Source organism: Meleagris gallopavo, chromosome 19, assembly GCF_000146605.3.
Source record: "Meleagris gallopavo isolate NT-WF06-2002-E0010 breed Aviagen turkey brand Nicholas breeding stock chromosome 19, Turkey_5.1, whole genome shotgun sequence".
Taxonomy (NCBI): Eukaryota; Metazoa; Chordata; class Aves; order Galliformes; family Phasianidae; genus Meleagris; species Meleagris gallopavo.
Genome location: NC_015029.2, coordinates 635,264 through 663,249, shown reverse-complemented (window position 1 = coordinate 663,249; position 27,986 = coordinate 635,264). Strand labels below are relative to the sequence as shown.

At 47.6% G+C, this 27,986-nt stretch overlaps 1 protein-coding gene across 22 annotated transcripts in view; it reads left to right on the top strand.

Moving 5' to 3' along the window:
* EXD3 (exonuclease 3'-5' domain containing 3) overlaps positions 1-27,986 on the top strand; it is a 245,838-nt gene that overhangs the window by 119,258 nt on the left and 98,594 nt on the right. For 21 of the 22 annotated variants that reach the window (XM_019621324.2, XM_019621322.2, XM_019621321.2 and 18 more), the window contains 9 exons: positions 6,992-7,158; positions 11,653-11,791; positions 12,152-12,365; positions 13,087-13,196; positions 14,203-14,413; positions 15,455-15,621; positions 20,204-20,374; positions 26,298-26,351; positions 27,831-27,962. In XM_019621324.2, the coding sequence (XP_019476869.1) occupies positions 6,992-7,158; positions 11,653-11,791; positions 12,152-12,365; positions 13,087-13,196; positions 14,203-14,413; positions 15,455-15,621; positions 20,204-20,374; positions 26,298-26,351; positions 27,831-27,962 (1,365 nt within the window). The remainder of the gene's footprint in view (positions 1-6,991; positions 7,159-11,652; positions 11,792-12,151; positions 12,366-13,086; positions 13,197-14,202; positions 14,414-15,454; positions 15,622-20,203; positions 20,375-26,297; positions 26,352-27,830; positions 27,963-27,986) is intronic. The other variant, XM_031556111.1, reaches the window with a different exon arrangement.

Here is a 27,986-nt window from a genome sequence, read left to right as displayed (position 1 = left end):
CCATCGTGGGACCAAGAGGTGTGAGAAATCTGGAAGCATATAAAAACTGAGCAGATTATTTATTCGGAGCAAGTCCATGGTCCTTTGCTGACCCCTGTGATGAATAATATTCAGCAATCTGGGGGCCAGGGTTAGATTAGAATTCAGAAGATGCCTCTGCAGCAACAGTGAAAAAGAATTTTTAGTCTATTTGTTAAGAAATTGTATTTCTTTTGGATTTTTAAGGATGCTGTGTGATTATTTCTTTCTTCAAATAACTGACCCTGTCTGAATAGGGTTAGTTTGGCTCTACAGTGCATAAGGGCATACGTCTGCAACATTTCCCTGAGCAAGTAGTGGAGGGGAGGACAAATCCTGCAGGTGAATGCATCCCGATTTTGTGCATCCATCTACCTGGAGCTGCTGTGGGATGTAGATAAGGAATGTGAGTTAATTATGGGTTAAAAAGACAGAAGTTCTGATGTTTCCTCTATGAAAGCCCCGCAAAGTGTCAGGCCGTACCTACACTACTAAACAGAAGAGGACCATGAAGTGACCCCCTGGCCCAGCCCAGGAGTCACTGGCCAACACATCCACATGGCTTGGGCTGCCTTCCCTCTGCGAGGTCTGGCTGACATAGACAGTGACAGGGACAGATGCATAAGCATGGAGGAATGGAATCTTTTGCTCATGTCATTCTGCAGGCGCAGCAGTGGTGGCTGGTCAGACAGTAAGAGCAGATTTTTCAGAGCAGCACTGAAGAGGCTGTGTCCCTATGCTGGGGGGCATCAGTGAGGATTCAGCCTCAGTGCTGTTAGTCTTACACATGTATCATGATACTCTCTTTCCTAAATCTCCTGGCATCCTGAAACAGCTGGGGGATTGTGTGGCAGACCTTTGCTCGGGCATATTGGGAGCACTTTGTAGAGCATTACCCTTTTGCTATATACTTGTGTTCTGGTTGGCTACTAAAGCTGCAATGTTTGGGTCAGATTCAGGGAAGTAAAATTTTGTATGGATGTTTTTTTATCTCTGAAGTGGGAAGTTTCATGTGCCCTACAAAATGGAGCTGTGAGCAGCAGTCGGCTCATCTGTCACACAGCTCTGAGCTGGCTGGTGGTTGCTGTGAAGGATTGCTCAGTTTTTCAGAGTTGTGTTTTTTGTGTTTTTTTTTAAGTCTCAAATTCTTGCTTAACATTTGTTGAAAATGCTCACTCTTCAGTTCCAATTTTGAAAGCAGAGTTCATTCTTTTACCTCTGTACCTTCTCTCGCCCGTGGCAGGATGAGCAGATTTTGGAGACATGATTTCATTTGGCAAGGATGAAGAACTTCCCTCAGGGGCTGCCTGCTACGAGTTTGGAAAGAATCCCAATGCAGGAAATGTATTTTGGATCTCCATGTCATATTGTTGAGTGTGATCAGGGCCATCCTGTACTCTGGTTAGACGAGATCTTGGGTGTTCTCAGCTGGGGAGGTGCTGGGGACTTGAAAGCAGCCGTTGCTGCAAGAAGCTGCGTGTCTTTGTGAAGAGAACAGCTGCGATGCAGGGCAGGGCAGCACTGATCACAGAACCAGAGGTAGTTTCAGCTTGAAGGAGCCTGTGGAGGCCCTGCCTGGCTCCACAGCCCCCCTGGACTCATTTCAGCATTTTGGCACTCTCACTTTTCTTTTTCCTTTAAAAAATCATAGAATGGCTTAAATTGGAAGGGACCTTAAAGATCATCCAGTTCCAACCTCCCACCAGCTCAGCTGCTCAGGATCCCATCCAACCCAGCCTTGAGTGCCTCCGGAGATGGGGACCCACAGCTCTGGGCAGCAGTGCCAGGGCCTCACCACCCTCTGAGGAAAGGATTTTCCCTTCACATCTAATCTAAATCTCCTCTTCTAGCTTAAAGCCATTCCCCCTATCACTACCACACAGTGTAAAAAGTCGGTCCGCCTCCTTCTTGCAAACTCCCTTCAAGTGCCTACTTGTGATTTATGAAAGGCTCTGCCTCCATTTTTTTCCCTGACAGTCTGTGTACAGCAGAAAAGAACAGTTATATTCCTGCATACACCCCAGCTCAGCCTTCCTTGGGCTGACCAAGCCGAGCTCCCTCAGCTCCTTGTACAGTGCTGCAGCCCAGCAGCCAGCTCAGGGCTTCCTGCTGACCTCTCTCCTATTTCTCCACTCTATCCTATTTTATCCACTTCTCGTTTGCACTGCGTGCCAAAACCAAGCCCCAAGTCCCAGAGCCAAACCCCAAGTCCCAAAACCATGCCCTGAATCCCAAAACCAGGCTCCGAGTCCCAGTACAATGCCCAATGTCCCGATGTGGTCTTCACATAGAGCAGAGGGCAGGAGCCCTTCTCTCAGCCCCCGGCTGTGCCATGGATGGGCTTGCAGGTCTCCCGGTGGATTTTAAGAGACAAGCTAGACATTCATATTTCTTCTGGCCACCGTTTGACGCGGCGTCTGGACTTCTGAGCAACAAATTGCGTTGGTGAGATCGTCAGAGCTGCGGAGGGGAAGCAGACCAGGCGCAGTCCCGGCCGGGGCCCACAACCAACCGCTCCTGCCAGGTGTCCCAGGAGCACGCAGCTCCCCGACGGGAGCCCGGCACGTTGTCTTCCATCGTTGCTTTCGCCTCGACCTAGCGATATGGTAAGTTAGGCTCCTCTGAATGGCCTCTCAAAGAGCCGTCTCCCCCAGCTGATGGCGGGGAGGCTGGGAAGCCGAGGCTCCTGATTCACAAAGGTAGTGTGAACATGCCCCAGGGAGCCCATTGCCAAGGCTGTGTTGAAAGAGAGAAGAAAGACCACTTCCCCGCCATTGATGTGGTAATGGCCTCCAGAACACTGAAGTGTGGCTCTGTCAATGACGCACTGATCGCTATCTGAAAGTCAGTCTTCAGGGATATGAATGGAGGCTATTTTGTTCTTCTTCGGTTCCTAAATTAGTGCATCTGAGCAGCCAGCGCTGGGAGAGAGAGCGCAGCTCAAGTGGTGAGAAAGTCCGTCTTTCTCATGCTGCTGCCTTTGTGCGCTGCCCGCGGGTGAGCGGCCGGCTGCTCTCCCAAGGAGCCTCGCACTGCAGAGCGAGTGAGGCCGGCATCTCTTAGCCGAGACCCGTCGGTGTGGGGTATCTGCAGGTCAGGAGCCTCTTATCCGAGGGAACAGGCCGTGGTGCCGCTCGGGGTCCCGGCTCCGCTCCCACCTCTAAATCCTTTCCGCAGATGAGTTACTAATGGTGCCAACTGCAATGCAGAAACCTCCATCACAAATGAAGCAACAGTGAAAACACGGTAGGATGCTGCGGGGAACCTGGAGGCACCTGCAGCATCGCAGTGACCCCAGGTTGCTCCTCACCTCCTCCATCGCTTACAGCAGTTTTGTCCTTCTGAGCTCAGGTTTCATCTTCCCTCCCTTACAGTGTCGGGCTCTAAAATACCCTACGTGACATTTTCTCTGTGTTAACAGGATGTGTTTCTGTTGTTTCTAGCAGCACTGAATAGCAGAGGAAATTGGCCAACACATTCAAAAGTTAAATTAAAATCTGGCCGCAAATATTGGTGTCACTGCGGCGTGAATAACTTCACTGCCTGGTTAAAGATACTGGGGGAAAGTGGAGAATCGTATCAGACAGAACTGTAGATCAACTCACACAGATAAAAGTAACCCAGGGCTGCTGAGGGTGACTTCCAGAACAGATAATGTGTATTTGAATTCCACATTACCGATAGCAGTGGAGGAATTGCTGTGCTGTGGGTGAAGATCAGGGCATTCCATGATTGTATGGCACTGCTGGCCTTGCTCTGTACCGACTGTTAGGATCTATATGAGGCGTTTGGTTGGGGAAGAACTGGATTTATGAGTAGGTAATCTGCAGCAGTCTTTTTGGAGAGCTTTAATCACGGGTTGTCGGTGGTGTCAGGTATTTTGTGTTGATTAAAGAATGTATGATACGTCTAGAACCCAGGGAAGTAACCAAGCCTCCTGGTACAGTCGTTTTCTCTCACTAGGATGTGTGGCTGATGCTCATCAAACCACTGCGCCGCTTTCCTCTCCATGTGTCCTAAAAATAAAAGGCATGAAATGTGACCCCAAGTGTTTGTCCCTCCATCCGGACCCACGCCTTGTGGGACAACTTTCCACATTCTTGCTCCTTGCAGAGCTGTTGCGGTGGAAGCCTTTCCCCTTTACAGCAGTGTTATTTCTTTTCATTCAAAGAAACAACAAATAACAAACAAAGCTATTTTCCATTTCAGAGTGCAAGATGTAATATCTCTGGAGACGTTAACCTTCTTTCCAGAGTTGTTTTTGTGGTTGAAAGAATAAATCTGTTATCATTAAAACAAGAAAAAGATCTGCACCTCATTATTTCCAGAAATAAAGCTGACATGATGAGATTTATTAACAATTGAACTGAAGAGAGATCCAACCCCAAAGACTTTGTGTTGTAGGAAAAAGACAGAAAGACAATGGGATGGACACAGGGGAACCTAGAAGAGGGAATTGCTCTGTGATGTTAATAAGAAAATATGTTCTTTCTGGGAGGACTGTGAGAAGCGGCTTGGCAGACCAGGCAGGAGTTCTCCCAGCGCCCTTCTTGTCCAAGGTGCTTGGCTGAGCTCAGCTGCATGGAGCAGAGATGTGGGATGCAGCGTGTGGGCTGGCATGGCCGGGGGGAGGGCTCTGGGGGGAGGAAGTGTAGAGTGCAAAAGCTGCAGTGTGGCAGCCGATCCTTTCCTGCACTGCCCATCAGTGTGTTTCCCTTTCCTGCTTCCCTCCCGCAGCCGAGCTCCGGGCTGCCCCCTGTGCTCCCCCCATCCTGCTGACACTGCTCCTGCTGTGCCCCCGAGGAGCAGCAGTGAAAGTCCTCCTGTGCACCCATGGGAAGAGATGTGTTGTGGCAGCTGGCGAAGCGGCAGGGGCACAGACACGGTGCTGAGGTGGCAGTTTTTAGGGGCAGGTTGGCTTCCCGTGTGCACTACCTGCGATGCCAAATGTCTGTGGCTTTTCTTCCAGGCCTGCGCCCCCTCCAGCACCTCTCTGCAGTTTTTGGTTGGGGGTGGGTTTTTTTTGTTTGTTTGTTTCTTTATTTTCCTTCCCCTTTACTTCGAGGCCATCACCAGGTTTGTTTCCTGATCTCTGCTCAGGGCTGTCTGCTTTGAAGAAAACTTCTCACCTTTTAGTTACTGAAGGAATGTGAGGAATGAGGCCCCGTGGCCCCAGCGTACCACCCAGCACTGCTGGCACATGCAGGGGAGGAAAAGCAAGGTGCCCACACCTGGGAACAGCCTCTGACCTGCAGGAGCTGGTGGGGCAGCGAAGGAGGGATAGCACTAATATGCACACCTGGGCACTTCATTCCTGTGGCCTTTTGCTACCCTAAAAAAATACTTGCTGGTATGCTAGCAGCAGTATAGCTGTATATCTGCAGAACCTGATCCACCGTGTAGAGTTTCAACTTGTTGTAGCAATTAAGTTTCCTTGACAATATTAACTTCTAAGGGAGATGGGTGAGTAAATCAGTCAGCAGGACTGGCTGGAGGAATGTGGGTCTGGCTGCGGTGGCTCTGGGCCATGTGTGAGCACAGGTGGGCTGGCTGGGCAGGAGGGGTTGCTGCCACCCCTGCAGCTCTCCTGGCTGTCAGGATCAACATACTCTAACTTCCTATTACAGCTGCTGCGTCGCAGCACCCTAAACAGCATCCAGCAGGGTGGTGAATGAGAGAACAGAGCTTTGGTGGATCTGAGTGTCAAAGTGGAGACTATTATGGGCCCTATTCGTCTGCTCATGGCTGCTCCATGGTGCCAGCGTGAGCAGCGGGCTGTGCTTCCCCACTGGACTGAGCCACAGACAGCAGTGAGTCTGTGCTTGTGCTCTTCTGAGTTCTGAAATGTGCTCAGGCACATGCACACTGTGTTCACTCCCACCAGAAAACATCTGGGGACAGGGAATATCTCAGACTGCCTTCCCCATTTGCAGGTGTGCATAACTCAGGCTGCTGCGGTGACACTTGAGATTGTGTTTGTCTGCGTAAGCAATAAGCCAGTCATCATGTCCACAGAGACCTGGAATAAATACTAACGGAGAAATACCTGCTCTGGGTACCTCTTATAATCAGTGGGGTTAAAGTCGGACTTCCAGAGCAAACCATTTCCAGTCCAGGAGGGGACCACTGCCTGCCCGGACCCACTGGCTGTGCTGGCTGGGTCTGTGCTCTTGTTGCAGGATGTCTGCTTAACATCTGCTGCATTTTGGGGCAGAAGGGACCTAGTGCTCCTGTTTTCACAGCAGTGGTGTGCAAACTGAGCAATGAGCGTTACCCTCACAGTGAACATCGGAGTGTGCTGCTCAGGAAAGCCTTGCTGTGTCCTGCTTTGAACCCACGTGTGACTGACAAATTGTAGAGTCCTAGTTATCCACGCAAGTAATCCCAAAGCTGGGAGAGGCCCAAGGCTACTGTCTTATCTGCAGCCATCCTATGGCCTTTTCCAGCACATCAGCATCCCTTCAGACCCGTGTGCACATACAGCATGTGAATCGACCCAAAAGCCATCCTCTACTATAGTTAGCTGGCTGATGAGCCCAAAGAGCTGTACTCACTGCTCAGTCACTGCTTCTGATGGTGCTGAATATAATTAGTGTCTGAGATCAACCAAACAATATGCTAGCCACCAGCCTGGCTACATGGTGTTGCTTTACTCTCACTTATCTCTGCTGCACCCATGGCTTTCAGACAGATATTTCCTGAATACAATATACAAATACAATTCAGAGCTGCCTTGCTATTGAAGAATCCAAAGAACCCGGTAAGCTCTTGGCATCCAGATGTGCTCTGTCTCCTGGCAGAAGGAGGTGCAGCACTTCTGGGCTTGAACAGTGCGAGTCCTGCAGTGCAGGCATTCCTGCTCCTTTCTGCACTGATTCAGGGCCCCTGGGAGGATGCTGTCTCCTTAGAGACAGCATACATACACCCACAGTGGACATTGCAGTGACATCTCTTCACCTCTAATTCCTTCCAGAGCACAGTTGGAGACAATCGATGGCTTCAGGGGCACCTGATACAGTTGCTGCTCAGATACTGTGATTTGAACACAGCAGCAAGATGGGCACAACACTGCAGTTTGCCTGAGGAGATGCTGCCTTCTGAAGTGGCTGATGAGCTTCAAAAGCTTGAGATCCAAGAGAGGTAAATACCCCGTTTTGTGCCTCTTCAGTGTAGATTACTTATCATACAAGGACTGTGTATTTGCTTAAAATAATCTACTATAATGCTTCCTTGGTGAGATAGTTTTGCAAAAACTTCCTCCATTTAGTGAGATCACATCTTAGTGATGAACATGGCACATTTGCTTTTCATATGCCTGGAATTGTCTGGAAAGGTGCACTTAAAGCTCACTCGTGAGAATTTAGAAGCTGTATGAGGTTGTGTCCTGCTGTGGAGGGGTCTTCAGACTCTCTGCCAGCTCAACAGCACAAATGAAATGTGTGTGTAGGATCTAAACACACATTTACCTTGGAGTTGATTGCATGTTTTCCACACACTCTGCATCCCCCACTGCACTGTAATCTGGTTTAATGTCTTTTGGGAGACTTGTGGACAACAAAGTAGTTTTAAAATTCCTCAAAATTTCCTAGTTATATTTGTTTGCTTCTCCTTTGACAGCTGTTAACCCAGTCTGTAGGTTTTGCTTCATCCAACACTCTGAGAAGTAATGGAGATTTTTGATGATCCTAGAGAACTCGTGTTAATTGAATTTGGGATGAAACCAGACTCTCAGGCACAAATCTACCAAGTGACGTTCAGATGCCCTCAGCCCCCTGGTTAGTTTCTGTCCTCTTTTCTTCCTCTCATGCAGTCCCCACAGTGCAGTGCCACAGTTCCCCTCCTGCTTTGGAACCCCATGTTGCATGCAGCAGGTGAGCCAGTGGAAGCTGTCTGATCTCCACAGTGCCTCCATGTGAAGGTGTACCAAAGCTTTGCAGTCCTGGTTCTGTGTCTTCTGGATGTTCTGTGCTGTGTACTTCGGAGTTAACAGCCCCACATCATCCTCTTCATGCAGCAGTGACCTCCACAGTCGCTTAGTTGTGCTGTATGGAGGAAGAAGGTTATAATGCGCTGAGCATCAGTTGCTTGCTTTTTAGTCATGAGTGAGGGTGTTTCTGCAACACTTCAGTGGCTCTGCCCACAAGCATTTTAAAGCAAATCTCTAAAGTAGTGTCATGTTCGGCACTATTTCTTAAAGCATTTTTTTCCTGCAGAAAGATCTGCACACTACTGCTGGCTTCTGCAAGTCCTGAGGAACTGCAAAGACTGCAGGTGGTGCATGTGGGACTCTTCTCAGGATCTCACCCAGGAAATCTGGAACCTCGGGCTGGGTGAGGTCTGGTCCCATGAACCCAGGCTGGTAGCCTCTGTGCCCATGCGTGTTCACCAGCCAAACTCCTGCAAGGCTGCAGGCTACCACAGTCCTTGGGTTCAGAGTAATTACTGTCACTTTGCTGGCCTGTTGCAAGCAGCATTTTCTCTACTTGTTCAAGAGCAGGAATTTATCTAATTGGATTCTGTGCACAGAAGAGCACCAATCCCTGAACACTCAGTGCAAATGCAGGACAGCTGTGGGCTGTGTGGTTTTGGTGGAGCATTGCTCAAAGCCTTGCTGACGTTCGAGGAGCAATCGCATATTTCCAGGTAGAGTCAGGGCTTTTGTCAAAACACAAAAGAAGCAGCAGAACTACAGTGCGTTAGGTCCCTTAGGACTCCACTCTAATAGGCATCAGTCACCTTACTGCAGGGTGCTGGCACTCAGCCCCTCTTACTTGATGCCTCTATTTTACCCTTCTATCCTCAATTGTGAAATGCGGTGTTGGTTTTGAGATTGTTATTTTTTAATGTGGAGATTGGTGTTTCTAGTTCAAAAACATGGTGAGATTAGAGGAGAGTTTGTGAGAAAATCTTGACCACTCCCAAGAGGTAACTATTTACATTTTTGTGCAAGCTGATAACTCATATCTTCAGCATCCTTCAAACATAACCCTTGGAACCAGTAATATGAGGGAGTAAGTTCATGTATGGGGTTGAACTTTGCAGTGCACGTGATGGAAATCTGCAATTGGAAATGGGTTGTGGGGCCATTTGGAGAAGTTGGCATCATACATTGCTCGTTTGGGAAGGATTAAAGCCAGCAGAAGATCAACCATCACTGCTCCTTTGGTAGCAAATTGGAAGCTTTCAGCCCCACCTTCTTGGTGCAACAAGCAGAAGCAGGGGCTGCATTCTCTTCCTCTGCTCCTCCACATGGCCTGAGGCTCTCACATGCTGCTGCAGAATGTGCTGTTCCATCCACATGATTTGGGTTCTTCCTCTTACCTTACATTCTTAGCACTGAACTTTCCTACTGATGTCGTACGTCAGATTTATGAACTCCATCCAACAGTTAGGATCTATTGTGGGGTGCCTGGTTAATGCTGACCCCTCTCTAAGGGGACCGTATTAAACAGAGCAAACCTGAGACTGGGCAGGTCACCTGCTCTAACAAGTTCATTGTCAGGTGTCTTGTTTCCAGCACTAGAGCACTGGAGCAGATTTCCATCCCTGGAAGAGGTGATTCTGAAAAAAAAGAAACCAAAAAGCTGGAGCTTTTCTTGGCTAAAAAGTCATAGTTATGGAGTATAGTTTGGATTAACTTGCTTTGATTAGAAGATGAATGAGAACATAATGTATTACTATTTTTAATGGTGATGAACTGGGGAGGAGATCACTGATGGCCTTTAACAATTCATGTGCTGAAGTTCATGGATCTGATCTTTCTCCCAGCGCAGAGCTGCGCAGGTTCGTGTTCAGGTCCAGTGTACCCTCAAGAAATGTCACCCAGATGTACTCACCCTGAAAACACTGTCCACAAAGACCCACTTCTCCAAACAGTACATGGCTTTCGTGGAGCACAGGAAACTTGTCTGTCAAGGACATGTTCTGCTTAGGTCTGATGCATTGTGGAGCTGCTTTCTCCCCCTTCTGAAGCTGCAGCAACTGCCTGTTGGGAGCCAGGAGATTTTTGCATGAGGCGTAATCCCTCCGAACACAAAGGGGTGGTTAACAGGAGTGTGACCTAGCCACAAACTGCATCTCAGGAGATAAAAACCAAAGAGGTCAGGAATTTCAGTGCATGCCTCTGCTCCAGGAAGCCTCAGACTTGTGCAGGTGGAGTGAAGGCACACTGATCAGCAGGTGCTCTGCATCCATGAGGAGCTGCAGCAGACAAGCAAAATCCTTTGTTGCCGCAGTTTTGCTCCTCCAGTTGCAATAGCTACTGTAAGATTAGTGGAGCCATGGAACCTCATAAAATAATCTGTCTGCCTTATTATTTGTTGAGCTAACATTGCAGCAGGTTGCCAGAGAGGATGTTCACACTGTAGAGGACAAGGTGATACCTGCACATAAATGATTTTATCTCTCCATTGGTCGCAGCTCGTGTCCCTCCTGAGCGCCGCAGATGAGAATATTCCCAGAGACCTGAGACTGCACACCTTCATTAAATATTTTACACAAATATTGACTTCCTCGTGCACACAAATGATGGAAAGGAGTGTTTGTACAGTGAAAAGCTGCACTGATGCAAAATTAGTCACACAGTCCCCTAAACATAAGCTTAGTAAATATTTTCTCAAATAATAACCCATTTCAAGCCTCTATGGGAAAGAGACTATCCAGAAATTTGTGACATGTCCAAAATAGCTGGATATTTTTATTAGCTTCTTTCCTCTGATTGCATCATCTGGCTGAGACGCCGCAGCAATACACTGACCTTCAGCTCTGAGGCCATTCCAGGAGGCTTTGCTGTTTTTTGTAGGGACAGTATGCTGTCTGAGGTCCTGCTGTGGGCAATCAGCTAGCTCGTTTCTGCAGGCATCTTCCCAACAGGCCCACAGTGTTACTGCAGACACCAAATCTCTCTGTGTGGCACATCTGAACACCAAGGGCACATGCTCTGTGGGGTCAGCTGGCAGCGTGTTCTTGTTCTGCTCATGTGGTCATTTTACAGGGAAGGGGATGGAGGAGAAGCTGGATAGCAACAGGCAATGCGTGAACCCTTTGCTACAAAAACAGTGAGACAGACTCACGCGTTCCCTCTGGGAGCGATCCTAGCGTGGAGCAGCCTGAGGTTCTCATTCTGAGCCAGTTTATGCTGTGGGGAAGTGAGAAGCTCCTGTCTGGATGCATTGCTGGTTAAGCATCACACCGCAGGAGCTGACATACTTCTATGTTAACCTCAGGGGCCAACGGCTGTATCTCTGAAACGTGTTATCTCTGTCAACTTGGAAACAGCTGCCCAACGTCGTCATCCACACTTCATCAGTTCTGGGAGAGAGAGCAGAGCACTTAGGACAGGGACTGGGACTGTCACAGGTGCTTTGATTTAATTGTTCTCTGCTGTGGACACGATACATGAGCACAGTGAGATCGCAGTGATGGTTTATGGAAATAAAAAGAGAAGGTGAGTCAGGATGAAGGAGACTGAAATTATAGGGAAGGGGAGGAAAGAAGAGGTAAGAGAAAGAGTGGAGTGCCATGGGGAAATGCAGGGCCAGGGTAAATTAGGTGCTTAAGGCTCTCCAGGGTTCCTCCAAACCAGCATTTCCCCTCGTTGCATACTTTAAAGCTGTTGTATCTGCTTCTGTGCAGGGTAGAAGAGGCAACCAAAGAAGAGAACTACAAAGAGGTTAAGAAGAAGGATTATTACCAGCTTCCTATTCCACGTGCAAATATTCACTTACTGCAGAATTGGGAAGATATGGTGCAATGCTGTGAAAAGGTGCTGCAGGTGAGCATTACTGTGGTGTTTAAGCTGGAAGATCAGGGAGCAGAAACTGCATAACAGGCTGGTACATGGGAGTGCTTATGGGTGCCATTAACATCTCCCTCCTCAATTCAGGGACTGCAGTGAGGCCTGTAGGCTTGTCAGCCTGGGTAGCATGGTGGGAATTGCTGTGGCAGGGAAGCCCCACAGGTGTACTTCGAGTGAACTGTGAATTGAGATTGGTGTCCTTTGCACACCTGCAAAGAGATGCAGTTGTTGAAAAAGCAATAAGTGTATCCTGGATAGTAACTTTTTCAAGCTGGTTCAGGCAATTTTTAAGCGTGGACAATCTGCAAGTGCAGAAAGATTTTGTCTTTGTTGCAGCCTGGGCAGATTGTTGGCATTGACATGGAGTGGAAGCCTTCGTTTGGCATGGTTGGGAAGCCCCGCGTCTCCCTCCTTCAACTCGCCGTGAGGGATGAGGTGTTCCTGCTCGATTTGCCACAGCTCCTTGAGCAAGCTGAAGTCAAGGGTGAGAAAGAGAAGCTTCCCCATATCATCCAGATGCTCTACTCAGATGCAACCATCACTAAACTAGGTAACGTGCTTCTCCCCTGCCTCAGGTCTTGAAGGCAGCTCAGCTCATGTGAAGTGCCTGGGTCCTGCTGGGGTTGTCATTCTCTCAGTCCAGTTAGCATGGCATGACTTATGTATCCTGGGTATTCAAAGACTGCCTATGTGAATAAGGAGGAATGGATGGTAATGGTAGATATCTCCCTTTTTTGAGCTAGATTTCCAAGTTAGCCTCCCCAGTCAGGCTTGGGATTGTCTTGGTTAGTTTCGTACCAAACCCTGACCTGCATCCAACCTTCACATGTGTAGGGAAGCTGTGCAGAGCTTTCTGGATTGGTTGACCCTGTCCCAAAGCAGACCTGCTGGACAGCAACATTCTGCAGCTTACCATACTGGTTTTAGGTCCTGTTTGGAGGCCCTTCCTTGCACAGCAGTTCAAGGGCTAATTCATTATCCTCCCTCTGAAGTTCATAGAGGCTAAAGGCTTGTGGAGTTTATTCTGTTCACCTTTCTCTGATCTAGCAGATTTTAACAAAACTGAGCTTAAACTCAGCGCTTTTCATCCACTTGTTCTATCTCAGGAACAGGAAAGATTGGAAGTCTGCGATGTTCTCTATCCAAACAGACTTATCTATCAAAGTTTATATATATATCGTTAACATTTTGTCTTCAAACTAGAAAAAGCTGCAGCATGTTAGCCATAATTTGAGTTTTGCTAATCATGTGATTATTTTTTTTCTTTCCAGGTTATGGGATGTCTGGAGACCTTAGCAGTCTTGCAGCCACATGCTCTACTTTGAAAGGCATGGATAAGCAGTCACAAAGCGTAGTGGACCTACTCACAATAGACAAACTAGTAAGGATTAACACTTGAGAACATGGCAAATTGTGTCTTCTGCCCTTCGCTGGTAGATAACTGGCATGATTTCACAGCTTTGTGTTTTTGTGTTCTGTACTGGCAGGGAGATGGCTAAGTGAGTGAATAGACCTTTTCTGTTTCTGACCTTCAAAGGAAATCTGATTCTGTAGCAAAACACAGAAGTATTTAGTTTTCATCAACTAAAAAGTTAGTGCTTGATATACTAATAACCTTTCATAGACTTTGTACGAGCAACGAAAAAAATGGAACCAAATGGAGACATAGCTCCATTCAGCTAGGGGAAAGGTTTTGAACACGGTGCTGCAGGTGAGTTCAGCACAGGAATGTCTGTTCAGCTGAGGTACAGATGTCTGTGGTTAGCACACAGTAGTTCTTAGCGATCTGCAGAGTTCTTAAGGACAACCGCTTCAGTGGGTAAAATTTGCAGAGGACATTTAAGGCTGCAGGCTGGGGAGGACCCGGATATTTGGGATGGATAGCTTAACCTGGGAAGTGCAGTGGTGTCTGAAATACCTGCAAAAGTATTGGCTCATTTTTATCTGAGAAGTGGCAACTTCAGAAGGGCTCTTGCCCACTGTATTGCAAGAAGACCTTTCCTGTGGATCCAGGGGGAGAAAGGTGCCAAAATACCGCTGTGCTTTTATTGAGTTGGTGCTCAGCAGCCTTTAGTGTGCTGAGTACCCCTGCTAACCTCCAAAGAGCCTCAATCACAACCCTGCTGGATGCAATGTTGTCAGACAATGAACATTTTTTCCTTCTCAGGAAGGAAGGATTTCTTTCCAGCAAATGCATTTGTTAAGCAAATAATCAGAAGCTTTATATATCTAATGCCATCCCAGCCCTTGTCTGCGACAATGGGATTCAGTGTGCCAGGCAAGATATAAAAATGATAGGGTTGCTGTGTGTCCCCACCCACCGAAACAGGAGGTGTTGTAGGATTTGTTTTATAACCACATGTTTTGTATCCTTCTCCTTCCATCAGCTGCAGAAGAGCTCCATTGACTGGAAGAAGGGCAGCCTGAAGGTCGATGCCCTGTCTCCAGAGCAGAGCTGTGAGGATGAAGGGCTCAGGCAGCCAGAGAAAGGGCTCAGCCTCCTCGTGCAACACGTCCTGGGAAAACCACTGGATAAAACAGAGCAGATGTCTAACTGGGAGAAACGACCACTGCGGGAGGAACAGATCCTCTATGCAGGTCTGCTCACTGACTGCCTCAAGGTGCATTTGTCCCTTAGAGGCCGTGTTTGTCTGTTGTCTGTCACCAGTAAAATCATTAAGTGGCAAATGGAGATTCACTCCTGTATGGAGGAGCCAGCACATGTTCTGTTTGTCCTTTTGTGGACGTGGTTTTAATGGTTGAAGTTTAAACTGCCCAGTGATTCATTATTTCCCTTATGAAGGAATTCCTGTGCTTTGCAGATTCTGTCTGATGAAACATCATCTCAGTGGAAACTCCTCTCAGTAAATGAAAGGAAGAAAGTCCACTTCCTTCTGCCTCATTTCACAGCCTTTCTGGGAAACAAATGCTGTGTTCATTTGTCATGGTGAAGCGCTTGTTAGAGCAGGGTTAAAAGTGGGTACACGTGGTGTCAGAGACTGTAGCACAGAATCTGTGCTGTGGAGGCAACGGTGGCATTTAGTGCTGATTACCCCAGAGTCAGAAGTCTGAGTCTAAATCTTTTCCTGAGGCATCAAAGGACAGCCTGCTGAAGCGAACCAGCCCTTTGTTCAGCTCAGCTATCCTTGAAGTTGACACAGTTCCCACAAAAGTTAATCGCTAAGACTTGTTAAACTGGCTTGGAGACTTGGCTCCCATTGCGTGGAGCAGAGGCCTCATGGCAGTGCGTGTGGGCAGGTGATTGCAAACAACTCACTTATTGCTTTTTAAGATATTGCATCTAATGGGGAAGTTGCCTTCCCATAGCTGAGATGCTGTAGTAAACCATGGCAAACCACTTCTCAGGAACAATGGAGAGTAAAATGGTTTGGCTGAAGCTATTGTACCTTGTGGCTTAAGCAGGCACACTGTAATTTGCATTACCTTAGAGCAGAGGTAACAGAGGGCTGTCACTTTTTCAGTTGTTCTGCACTTATTCTGTGATTGTGCAGTAGAAGAGTACAGGGTATAATATTAGTAAGTGGAATTTACAAAGATGAAGACTCTTCCTTGCATTGGGAAGTCTATTTGACTTCTGAGTGAATCCAGCTCATGCTCATATTCTGGTGTTTTTTTCAGCTTCAGATGCATACTGCTTGCTGGAGGTCTATGAGAAGCTGTGTAAGGATCCAGAAAGCTTTGGTCTGAGTTCAGACCTGACTGAAAGTCTGGTGGGAAAAGCGAGTGTAAAACCCAGGGCAAAGAAGCAGCTGAATAAACAAGAGGTACCGTCACCTTCTGGACAGGTTTGTAAACAGCTTCAAAGAGCTGCATGTTGCTCAAGACCCCTGTAAATCATATGTTGCTTTGTCTCTCAGTCATATTATTAGCTATGCCTGGCATGCCTGATTGTAGTCTGTTCTCAGGACTATTGCAGCAAATATCTTCCTTGCTCCTCCCCTTTACAGCTAAGATGTATTTCCTCCTTTGCATACCTCAGTTTGGCTTTCCCTGCAGTTTTAACTTTATTTGTCCTTGCAGATTTGTCCTTGGTGCAGATCTGTGTGGCATAACCCAGCTAACTTTGCTGGTAGAAATGCTTCTTCTGTGTTTCCTCATTGGTGTGGGCTTGAATTCTGTAGCCTAGGTGTTGCATTAATCAGCTTTCAAAACTCTGGCTTCCTTACTTTTGCTTTTAACTGAATTTCTACACTTTGGTTTCATAATGGGATTGCCCCCTTTATTGCATCTGTAGTAAAAGTCTGCTAAATTAAGAACAATTCATCAAAAGGTCTTTCTGCTGATGGTTTGTGTCTGGCCCCCAGCACACCACTGCACCCTCTGGATCTGTCCTCCCCCCTGCAATGTACGTTGTGGCTGAACTTTAAAACTCAGTTGGCAATTTGTAGCTATGTGAATGCTGAAATATTTTGGAACATGGCTTGTCCTCCTCTCTTAGTAACAAAGTTTTACTTTCAAAATGCAGACATCTGATTGTTTATGCACCTATGAGAACGTTTGCAGGAAGCAAGATTTGTTTATTAACAGACAAGACTCACTGATCTATGTCTCTTTCCAAATAGTCTCGAATGTGAATTCAGTATTACCTTCTGTAGACTCATAGAATCATTGAATGGCTTATTTTGGAAGGAACCTTAAAGCCTATACAGTTCAAACTCCTCTGCCATGGTCTGGTTGTCAAACGCTGTATCAGGCTGTCCAGGGCCCCATCCAGCCTGGCATTGAATGCATCCAGGGATGGGCATCCACAGCTTCCCTGGGCAGCACTGCCAGGGCCTCATTGCCCTCTGAGTAACAATTTCTTCCTAACATCTAATCTAATTTTCCCCTCTTCATTTAAAGCCATTCCCCCCCCGTCCTGTCAGTATCAGATTGTGTAAAAATTTGTTCTCCTTCCTGATTATAATCCCCCTTCAACTACTGGAGGACCGCAATGAGGTCTCTCCAGAGCCTACTCTTCTTCAGGCTGAACTCCCTCTACCTTTCTTCCCAGCAGAGGTGCTGCAGCCCTCTGAGTGTCCTGGTGGCCTCCTCTGGACCCGCTCCAACAGCCCCACGTCTTTCCTGTGCTGGGGGCCCCAGGCCTGGACGCAGTGCTCCAGATGGGGCCTCACGAGGGCAGAGCAGAGGGGGACAATCCCCTCCCTGCCCGCTGCCAGCCCTCTGTTGGTGCAGCCCAGGGTGCTGCTGGCCTTCCGGGCTGCGAGCGCACACTGCTGCTCGTGTGCAGCTCTTTGTCCACCAGGACCCCCAAGTCCTTCTCTGCAGGGCTGCTCTCAAGTTCTTCTCCCATCTGTACTCATATCTGGCATTGCCCCAACTCAAGTGTAACACCTCGCACTTGGCCTTGTTGAACCTCATTCAGTTTACATAGGGCCACTTGTCAAGCTTGTCCAGGTCTACCTGGATGCATCCCTTCCATCTGTTACATCAGCTGCATCACTCAGCTTTGTGTCATCTGCAAACTTGCTGAGAGTGCACTCAATCCCAGTGTCTGTGTCACTGATAAAAATGTTCAAGAGTACTGGTCCAAAGGCGGACCCCCGGGGGGCACCACTCGTCACCAACCTCCACCTGGACCTAAAGCTGCTGGCCATAACCCTCTGGCTGTGACCATCCAACCAGTTCCTTATTCCACCATTCAAATCCATCTCTCTCCAGTTTAGAGATACAGATGTGGTGTGGGACCATAGCGAAGGCCCAGGTAGTTGGCATCAGTTGTCCTCCCTTTGTCCACCAATGCCATCACTCCATCACAGAAGGCCACCGGATGGGTCAGGCACAATCTGCTGTTGGTGAAGCCACGCTGACTGTCTCAGATCACCTCCTTATCATGCATGTGCCTTAACATCTCTTCCAGGAGGATCTGATCCATGATCTTTTCAGGCACAGAGGCGAGGCGCTCCAGCCTGTAGTTCCCCAGGTCTTCCTTTCTTCATTTCTTATAAATGGGAGTGATGTTTCCCTTTTTCTCTTCCATTCCCTGGGAGCTTCACCTGACAGCCATGACTTTTCAGATATGACAGAGTGTGGCTCAGCAACCACATCAGCCAGTTCCTTCAGGATCCTGGGATACATGTCATCCAGTCCCATAGACTTGTACATGTTCTGCCTCATGAGGTGATCTCAGACTTCCTCTGCTCTTACAGTTGGAGGGATTTTGCTTCCCTGACCCCTACCTAGAGATTCAGGGGCATGAGAGGCATGGGAAACCTGGCTGCCGGTTAAGACTGAGGCAAAGAACTCATTAAGTACCTCAGCCTTCTCCATGTCTGAAGAACCCCCCCAAAATCCTCTGGGACGAATCTGAGGTTTTCCCCAGTTGCTTCCTAAGGTGACTGTATTCCCTGGCTTTTCTTTGCCACTCAGCAGTTCATCCCCTTCCCTTGTCAAATCTAGCTTCAAGCTCTGATAATAAGTCCAACCAGCTTGCTGCCCAGCATATTCTTGCCCCTTCTGGTGAGTTGCATCCCATCCAATGTCAGCATTCACAGTCATGTGAAGATGCATCCTAGCTCATGGAACCCGAAGCCCTGGACATGACACCATCCACACAGCCGTTCGTTCAACTGGTCTGTTCTCCTCCTTCTGCCCAGATCCCAGTCTCCAGCTAGGAGGACTGAGCAGAATGCTACCTGTGCTCCCGATCCCTTCAGTATATTCCTAAGGGACTTCAAGTCTTTTTTGATGTTTTTTGATTTCCCAGTCACAGCCTCATGTGACTCAGCTTGAAAGATCAGGAGTGGACAGTAGTGCTCTGGCTTTCTCATGCACGGTATCCTCTTCCTTATGTCACAAATGTGGTCTCATGGCAGTCAGCAGACTCTAGAGAAGCTTGCTGTCCATGGTTGGACAGAGATACTCTTGATCACAGCTACCTTTCCAGTATCCTCCTTATCAAATGTGTAAATCTGCAGTATCCCATTATTCAGATAGTGATGTGCAAAGCTTCTCAGTAGTTTCCTAATTCCCTGGGCTCTGTGTTCATGGGAGTATCGTGCATTACAACATACCTGACTGGCTGCTGCAGGGATGGGAAAAGTGAGTACTTCAGGCTTGAATTACCTTGTGAACTCCTGGGTCATCTTTGTATTCTGTGCAGTCCGATTCATTAACCAAGAGGTAGTTGGTAAAACCCGGACTGGGACTTCTCCTGCCTGCATCCTGCCTGACTCCAAGCTCTCAGTGTTTCCTCATCCACTATCCGAAGTGGGGCTAATGACACTGTTCTCCGTTAGAAGCCTTTTGCCTTCTGCTGGGATGAAACATGAGAAAAAAAGCTACGTATGGCATAGTTAGACACTGAATAAACACAACTAAGAGCCAGCTGCTGCTCCTCTACATCTGTTGGAAGAGAGGCAGCACCACATGCTTAAGTATTTTCCGACTACCTCAACACTGAAGGGCCAACTTGATCTGTTATCATAGCACCCTGACGCCTCAGGACATGTCTGTGTTCATCAAGGTCCTTCCAGGAGCTGGGGACAGCCCAGCCTCTCCACACAGTGTTGCAGAGCCTTCATTGCATGTAGCAGCTTCTGGGAGTGCAGCATCACACAAATTGAGCCCTGGGCTCTGAGCTGGTTTTCAAAGTCAGCCCAGGTATGTCTGAATGGTGCTCTACTGTGTTTCCAGGGCTGAATCAGCTCCTGCAGAACTAATCTGAAATGCTGCAAGGATAGCATAGAATCACAGAATCATAGCCCTGCATAGATGGTGGCTGTGCCCTTCCGTCATCCCAGCAATGCTGAACCCTGGAGGCTCCTTATTAACTTCCCTTCTCCGTCCATTGTAGTGGGAGCCTCCCAGAGACAAAGTCTCCAACTGCAGGAACTCCCCCAGCAGCAATTTGAAATAAAATAAACAGAATTCAGGCACTGCCTATTTTTAAACTTCCGAAGATAACAAGGCCAACATGACTGCTTTGTCTACCTGTTTCTCCCTGTCTGTCAGATCCCCTTCCCACAGAATAACCTTGGCACATCTATGTTGATTGCAGTCTAATTTCATAGGAGAATAGCACTGTGGAAAACATATTTCTGTCTGCGTAAAGCATAGAGGTCAAGGTGGCATTTCTCAAGGGAAAGGCTGCAGATCCTTGCTTTGGGTGACCAGGTGTCTGCAGGTTGATGGCTAATTCCAGATTAGCCCCACCGTGTGCTGCCTTCTGCTCAGGCTGTAGGTGGTTGTTGAAGAGCTGAAGGAAGGACGTGAAGGAGGAGCTGGGGGTGCTGCAGGGTGTGGGGGCAGCTGTAACACATGATAGGGGTCAGCTGGGTTTGTCAGGGTGGGAGGATGCAGGGAGGCAAAACATGGTGGCAGTCAACCTTCTTCTCTGCTGCTTACAGATCTCTTGCTTTTCTGTAGCAATGCAGAGGATCTGACAAAGAGATCTCACGTCCCCCTGCTCCCATCTCCCCAAAAGAGTTCAGCGTGGTCTGTGATAACATGCTGCAAGGCCTTGGGCGCTATCTCCGCTGCCTCGGTGTGGACGTCCGGATGCTGGAGAATGAGGATGACCATAGGAAAGCTGCTGAGGTCAGTGGTGTGTGTGTGTTTATAGCTCCCATCTGCACTTCTTGGAGCGGCTTACTAAATTACCAGTTAGTCACTCGCAGGAGCTGCAAGCACACGTGCTGAGTCCCAGCTCTCTGGTTCAGCCCAAGAAGCTGTGCTGTGTGGCAACAGGAATTTGGTAGTCCCTGCAGGAGTGTGTGGGCTTGGTGCTTCCATTTCCAGGAGGAAGGAAGTGAGCAGAATGTGCTGTGAACTCAAATCTTTTACAAGTCTGTGTGTTTGATGGAATGGAACGGAATAGCATAGAATAGTTCAGTTGGAAGTTCAGAGATCATTAAGCCAAACTGTCCAACAACTTTGGGGCTGACCAAAAGTTAAAGCATATCAGTGAGGACATTATCCAAATGCTTCTTGAACATTGACAGACCTGGGGCACCAACCACCTCTCTAGGAAGCCTGTCCCAGTGTTCACAGTAAAGAAATTTTTCTGATCTCCAGTCTGAACCTCCCTGGTGCAGCTTTGTGCTGTTCTTGTGCATCTTGTCAATGGTTATTCAGACCAGCACCTCCTTCTGCACTTCCTCTCCTTGGGACGTTGTGGAGAGCAGTGAGCTCATCTCTTGGCCCCTTTTTCAGAGCAGAAAATCAAAGTGTCTCAGCACACACCTCCCAGCTCTATTGCCAGCTTTGTTGCCCTCCTCTGGGCATCCAAGTTGTTGACTGCTGGGATGCTTCAAGTCATTAGAGGAATATGAACAGTACAAAGGTGTGACCTCAGTCTCAAGTGACTTTGATAGGGCAGTAGCAGAGTACCAGCGTGTGAGGGTTCGATTCCTTCCTTTCTTCTACTTGGACAAAGGCTGGTTCTTTGAAGGTGGGGTATGGAGGCGGGCATCCGTGCATTCATTCGATGTTGGTGGAAGTTAGTTCAGGTTGAAGTACTTTTGCAACTGGTCAGTGATCAGAGAACAGAAGCCAAAATTCACTTCGGTTTCTAATGGACTCCAGATTGGACTTACAGGGAAGGTATTTGCCTGCCTTGTGCCCGGGTCAATCAAGAAGAAACATAACCAAAAGATGAGTGTTCATCATGAAAGGAAACATTTCCATAATAAAGTGCAGTGTGACTTCTAGCTGGCTGCCAGTTGTGAAATGTCTCAGAGGTGATCAGCCACAAATTGCACTGACGTGTTTGGGTAAGGAAGAGTCTCTAACATGCGTGGGGACAACAAACATTGATCTGGACTCCCATAACTACTTTGACCCTCTGCCTTTCAGAGGAGAGACGCATGCTTCTTCATTTCAGGCATATTTCTACTATGCCAGGAATGGAGATATCCAGCCCACACAGTGTGCTGCTATCAAATGCACGCTGATCACCCGGCCTGGTGCACAGGATGTTTCCTCTTCAGATGTCTTTTTGGCCTGAATACTGGGCAAGCTCTAACTTCTGCAGAAATAATTAATATCTCGTCTCTGCCAAAATTGCAAAAGTTTAAACAAACTGGTTCTCACTGCCTCCCCCCAGAGCCCCGTCTCCGCTTCTCATCCTGATACCTTATCGTGCTATGGACAGGATGTTTTACATTGCTTTCTCTATGGTGACCACACAAACATCCTGTCACTATCTAAAGCCCTTGGAGTGTTACCGTATTGCAGAGCCTTTGATCTGTGCTTGGATAATCAAAGATAAAAATAGGCTCCTCCCATCCTGCTTTATATCTAGCAGTCTTGGTTTAATAAATGGTGCATGTTGACCACTGTACGCTCAAAAAGCAGCAAATGTTTTTGCAAAGGCTGGGATAAAGGCTTGGATCCTGGTCATCAAACACAAGATAGGCAGTTTGGGTATTGTCCCACACAGTCTCAAACTAGTGCCATAGGGAACAAAAGTGTGCATAGAGTTGGTTTTTGTTCTTCATTAAAGTCATTTCATGAAAATGATTTGTCAGCCATGTTACACATCTCCTTGCACCAAACACTGCTGAATAGCCTGACATTTGCTCCGTGTTGCTCTCATAAGTGAGGCAATTATGAGAATCAAAGTGACTTCCAGTACTGGTAGACAGATGGGTCTTGTGCTTCACTTTCTATTACCTGAGATCAAACTTGAAAGCCTGTTAGCTTTGTAGATTGTGCTGGGGCTTGTCAATGTGTGCTTAGGCAGCTACTGATTTTTGTTTTTTTTAGATTAATGCATGTGGTAGCAGTAGGAGGCTTGATGGACTCTCAAAGCCCTTTCAGATGAGTTGTGAGTTTTGTTCAGTTTTTTTACTGGACTGTCCTCAAAACCATCTTCATCTCTAAGAGTAACCCGTGCACTGAGGCGAACTTGGTATCTTTTGAGATGCAGTAGTTTTCCAAAGGCTGGTAGAACCAGCTTCCTGCTGCTGCCAAGGGGCAGAAAGTTCCTTCACAACGTTATGTGTAGTCCCCAAAACTCGTGGTGAGACAAGGAGTCAAAGAGGAGACTCCTACACAGAGCAGGGAGACAACATGCACCTGGTCCGGTTTGGAGACACAAAGGGACCTCTAACACTGCCATTAGCAGAGCTTCATGTGATGATGGAATCTAATCTCTCATCTTGTCTCATTTTGAACATCTTTCTCCATAGTTTTGATGTAATCACGTTGTTGGGGTTTGCTGGTCTTCTGCATCCCCACCAGTATGCAGAGTGAATTCACTGAGAGCAGATGGGGAACCAACAAAGCTTTCAGACTTCTGTTCTGCTTTGGAGATCAAGACTTAGCTTTTGATGTTGGGTCAGCAGAAAGAGAATTTCTTTGGAGACCTAGATACAAATGTTGTCTGCATTAAGAAACAAAGCTAGCTTTATGGTTTAATCTAGCGCTTAAGGCCACGTTACAAAATCATAGCCTACTCTTTGCAATTTGTGACTTTCAGGAATGCTGAGGAGAAGTCCAGGGTTAAAACACCAGCAGTACAGCAAATGTCCTGCAGCACTGGGCTGAGCATTCATAATTATTAAGTGTCTGAGATACTGTGTTTTGAGAGCCTCACATTGCAGGTCAGGGATGTCAGGGTTGTGCTGAGGATTGTGAGCCACTTTCCAGCAGATCCTTGGCACTGCTGGGTCTCTGCCACTGCAGGGGGTCACAGCTTTTCCTGCACTGCTACCTTGCAGTGGGAGTGCTTGCAGTTTGCCTCTTGTAGGACACGTCACTTTGTCCAACACATGTCATGCAAAGACTTGGCAGCAATTTCAAGCAGTTTCTCTTACCTTTAGATTACAAATCTATGGCTTTGTTCTGCTGGTTTTTGAAACCTTCCTTGGCCTTAGTTCAGGATCCTTTAAGTTATCACAAATCTTTCTGTTGCTGGTGCTGGCTTTGAAACATGGGATCTGTCTCTGCCCTCTTCTGTCTGTTGCTGCCCTTCCAGATCTGTCTTGTAGTAGTAATTCACTGTGCTCATTCACCCCTGCGAGATGAAAGTGAGCTGAACAGACAGAACTAAGTAATAATTCCAAGTTATTAGGGAGTGCTTTTCATCCCAACACTCTGACTGATGCTGTCTTTCTTCGTACAACAGCTGCTCTGAAAGTAATGCCTCCTCTTTTGCTGTGCTGGCCCATGACATCAGAGGCACATGTTGGTGGGATGACAGCAGAGGTTGAGCCTTCCCACTGATGTTCCACTAAATTCTGTTGCCGTGTGATAGCTGACAGCAGAGGGGTAGTCTGAAAAACTGCTGTCTAGTATAGAAACATGTATGGAGCAAAGGTGTGGAATTGAGTTCTTCCATGTGGAAAAAAATGGCACCCATTGACATTCATCCAAGCTTGTGAGCAATGATGGAAACCAAGCAGTGGATGTGAGCACCAATCACACATCTCCCAGATGGTCCCAGTGCTGAACTTCATGACTTCTTTCAGGGGAAGAGAAGGAATTGTGCTCTTTCCTCCATCATGTATCTTCTGTGGGTTGCAGTCAGATGTGTGCTATCACATGCATTTTCTGGCTCTGCTTGCGTGTCCCAGTGATTGTTCCAGAAGCAGAAAAACATGCTGGAAGAGTCACTGCTTTTCTCCTTTTTATTTGATGTTCTTTGCTCTGTACTCTGCAGAGCCATTTAGATAAGGGGATTTATCAAGCTTGAACTAATTAACCCTGAATGCAGGAAGTCGGAATGGAGCGTTCAGCTGTGAAATCCTCAGACTTATCCTGAAGCACACATGGGTCTGAAGGAATTTCCTATCTCCCTTCCGTGTCGGAGAATCACTGTGGTGGAGTTTTGCCTTTGCCTTAATGGACTTCTCTTGCTGATGTGCCTTGAGGGTGATTTGTTGGTAGGGCCGTTCTGTAAGCCAGGCTGCTTGTAGCAGCATCATGTGCAGCAGGGGCTGTCTCTGCTCCAAGGTTCCTGTTCCTAGAGTTTTTTTTCCTTTACTTGTGAGAGAGGGTTGATTTTGAAAGAAATACAGTAATTTTGCCTGCAGGATGATGCTTTAGAAGTTGTTGCCAATTGCTTTCTCAGTGCAGAATTGGCTGCCAAAGCAGTGACTTCATATAAGAAAGGAGGAAAGAAGCTACCTGAAAGGTCAGGATAGGAACAAAATGATTCCTGCTTTTACTGCAACGGGGAGTTGGTGCCTTGGGAGCATTCTCAGCCTTGTTTCATGTTGCTGTGGGTCAGGTGGGTCTTAGGAGAAGAGCTTCCAAGGCAGAGTTTGTAGCATCTCAGTCTGTTATTCGTCGGCGTTCCCTGGCTGTACTTGGTGCTGTCAGACTGCCTGGGAAGTGCATCAAGGCTCAGATCCCCGATGTGTCCCTCTGCCAGGGTTACGCAGTGATACGGAGAGAGCTTCTGAGGCAGATCCAGGAGAGAGACCTCTGTGACACACATCTGGAAATAGTGAAAAACACGAGGGCTTCCAGCAGAATGGAAGCCAGAAAAGAGAAAATGTCGTGCCTGCTCCAAGTGCCAACCTCTTGTCAGCACCAGCAGAGCAGAAGTGCTGGTTTGCATGGGAACCCTTCTGTTCCTATGGAGGCAAAATGATTCCTCTGTTAGAGGAGAGGACGAAGGGGTGGGAGGGAGCAATGTCATTTCATCATACAGGGATCAGCTACGCTTTTATCTCCGTGAAGAACTGCAGTTCCAGATTTAGTATATTCTTCTGGCACCAAACCATCTGAACGTTTCTCTTACTCCATTGCAAAGGCTGTGAGTGTGGATAACGAGACCCTGCTCGTGCAGTGCAGAGCTTTCCCCTGAAGGACCAGGTCTCTGATAAAAGCACAGGATTGCAACCAGGAAGGGACAAGTTCTCGCGGAGATGTTCTTGATAGCCTCAAAAGGATGCAGCATTCTGTATGTCTGCCTGTGGGCTGCTGGGAAAATAGCCCCATCTTATCTCTGAGGGGTGGAGTGAGCGTAGTTCTGTGAATGTCTGTGAAGATCATGGTGGCATACAGCGATACTTTGGTGTTTTTGCTGGGATTACCTGCAGAGTGGTTTTCCTTTCTCACCTGTGTATTTCTATGGGAGCAGAACTGCTTGCTTCTTTGTGAACCACGCTGGGGAAACAGAAGTGGTCTGGGTTAAGGCAAGTAAAAAAAAAAGAAAATAAGAAAATTAAAAAAAGAAAGAACACTTTCTGATAGGATTATTTCAAGGTGGGTCCGTTCCCTGCACCATCTGCAATGCAGATGCACAAGTAGCTGTTCCAGCACATGTGAGACAGGCGGGGGTTGGCAGGGAGGGGATGTGTGCTGAGCGAGCCATACCTTAAGCTGCTGTTGCTGTCAGAAGCATCTCGCTGAACCGGACCCAGATCCTCTTGGCAAGTGCACATCCGCATGCAGAGAAAGAGCCCGTGTCACCAGCTCATGTTCTCTCTGTTTTGACTGAATCCAGTGTCAGCTTCAGTCCACGTTCCTTACGATTTGTACTGTTGTTGTGTTGTTTTTTTTTTTCCAGATTGCCAGACAGGAGGGAAGGGTCATTTTAACCTCTGGACTCCCGTATCAGACTGTAAGTGTTCAGGGCATTTTTCTGGTGTTGTACCATTGCATGATGTGGGATGAGCAGAGTAGAGAAGAGGACCAGTCTGATGAGAAGGCAGTTGCTGTTTTTGCTTTTGGATGTTTCCTGCACTAAGAACTATGTACAGGGTCCTGAGAGGCTGCCTGTTGTTTCTGAATGGCCAAAGGTTGGGGTGAAAAGTCTTCTACACACAGCACATCATCAGAGGGAAGTGCAACTGACCTCCATTAAGGAAACTGAAAAAATAAAAAATCAAGCTCAGCAATCTCAGAACAAAGTGTTTCTGTTTGGCCTCCCAGGCAGGTGAGAAGCAGCTCAGTTCCCATGCCTTTTATCACAGAGATTCTTGCTTACTGACTGGCTCCTCACTGACACGGTTTCAACACTTAGAGACTTTGGGTTTGGAAGAGACTGGAAGCCACCAAGCATGGGTCCTGGTGGAAGCTGTGAAGGCTTACTGTTTCCACACACACACACACACACACACACACACACACACACACACACACACCCCCCTTCATGAGACATACTTAGAAACAGCATTGATGGGAATGTATTGAACCTGTTATGTCATTGGTTGCAATGCTGTGATGCCTGCTGCAAGTCTGTTGCAGTTTGCTATTACTCAAACATTCATTTGGAAGTTGTTCTGTATTACACACATGAGCCAGAGTGCAGGGCTTTTTTTGCTACAAACTACTGATACAGTAGTTCCCAAGAACTCAAATAGTTTCTTAGAGTATTTGCCAAGCTTAGGTGGTTAATTTCCTAGGTAGTAGCTGAGCACTGAGGAAAGCTCTCCCCAAGACACGATGCTGTGAGGTGACTGCAGCTGTGCTCTGCTGCAGGTTCCTGGTCTAGGCAGTTCCCAGAGCCTACAGATGATGCAGCAGATAATTCAGAGTCCAGCATGATCTTACTTGGCCAAACTTCAGTTTCAAAGTACCATGTAGAAATTGCAAAAGGAAAATAACTGTTTTGCAGTGTACAGGACTGCCCTGGGAAGTGTCTGGTCCCTTTGCTCCTTGCCCCGCACTCAGACAGGATGGCTCTGCTGGGCTCCTTTACACAAGTATAAGACGTGGCTGAGCCCAGCTTGCTGTCAGTGCTCATCATGTTGTTAAAGATGTGTCTGAACCCTTCCCAGTCCTTTTTCCTGGACTTTTCTGCCAAGTGTGAACCAAACATCAAGGGAGTGTCCACATCAACCTCTTCCAACTCTTTGGCCATCAGTGAGCTCCAGGTAAAGGTGTATAAGGGGTGAAGTGACAAAACTGTCATCACACACCACCTTGGCTGTGCCTTTACCTACAGCGTGTGATCCAACCGTGTTTCACATGTGATCAAACTCAGCTTCCAATGTTATTTGTAATTCAAACCAAAGTAAGCAGGGGAAAAAGAGGGAGAAAAAAACCCAACAAATCAGGAGTTTCTCACTTCTTTTGGTTTGTGCCTTGTCTCTTCAAGCTGCAGTCCCAGGTAGGGGAAGGAAGGTGCTTCTCTGTGAACTGCTCAGAAAAGGCGAAGGAGCAGGCGCTGCAGGTTCTGAAGCACTTCAACGTTCGCGTGACGCTGGCGGACATCTTCAGCCGCTGCCAGGTACGACAAGAGCTGTCCACCACA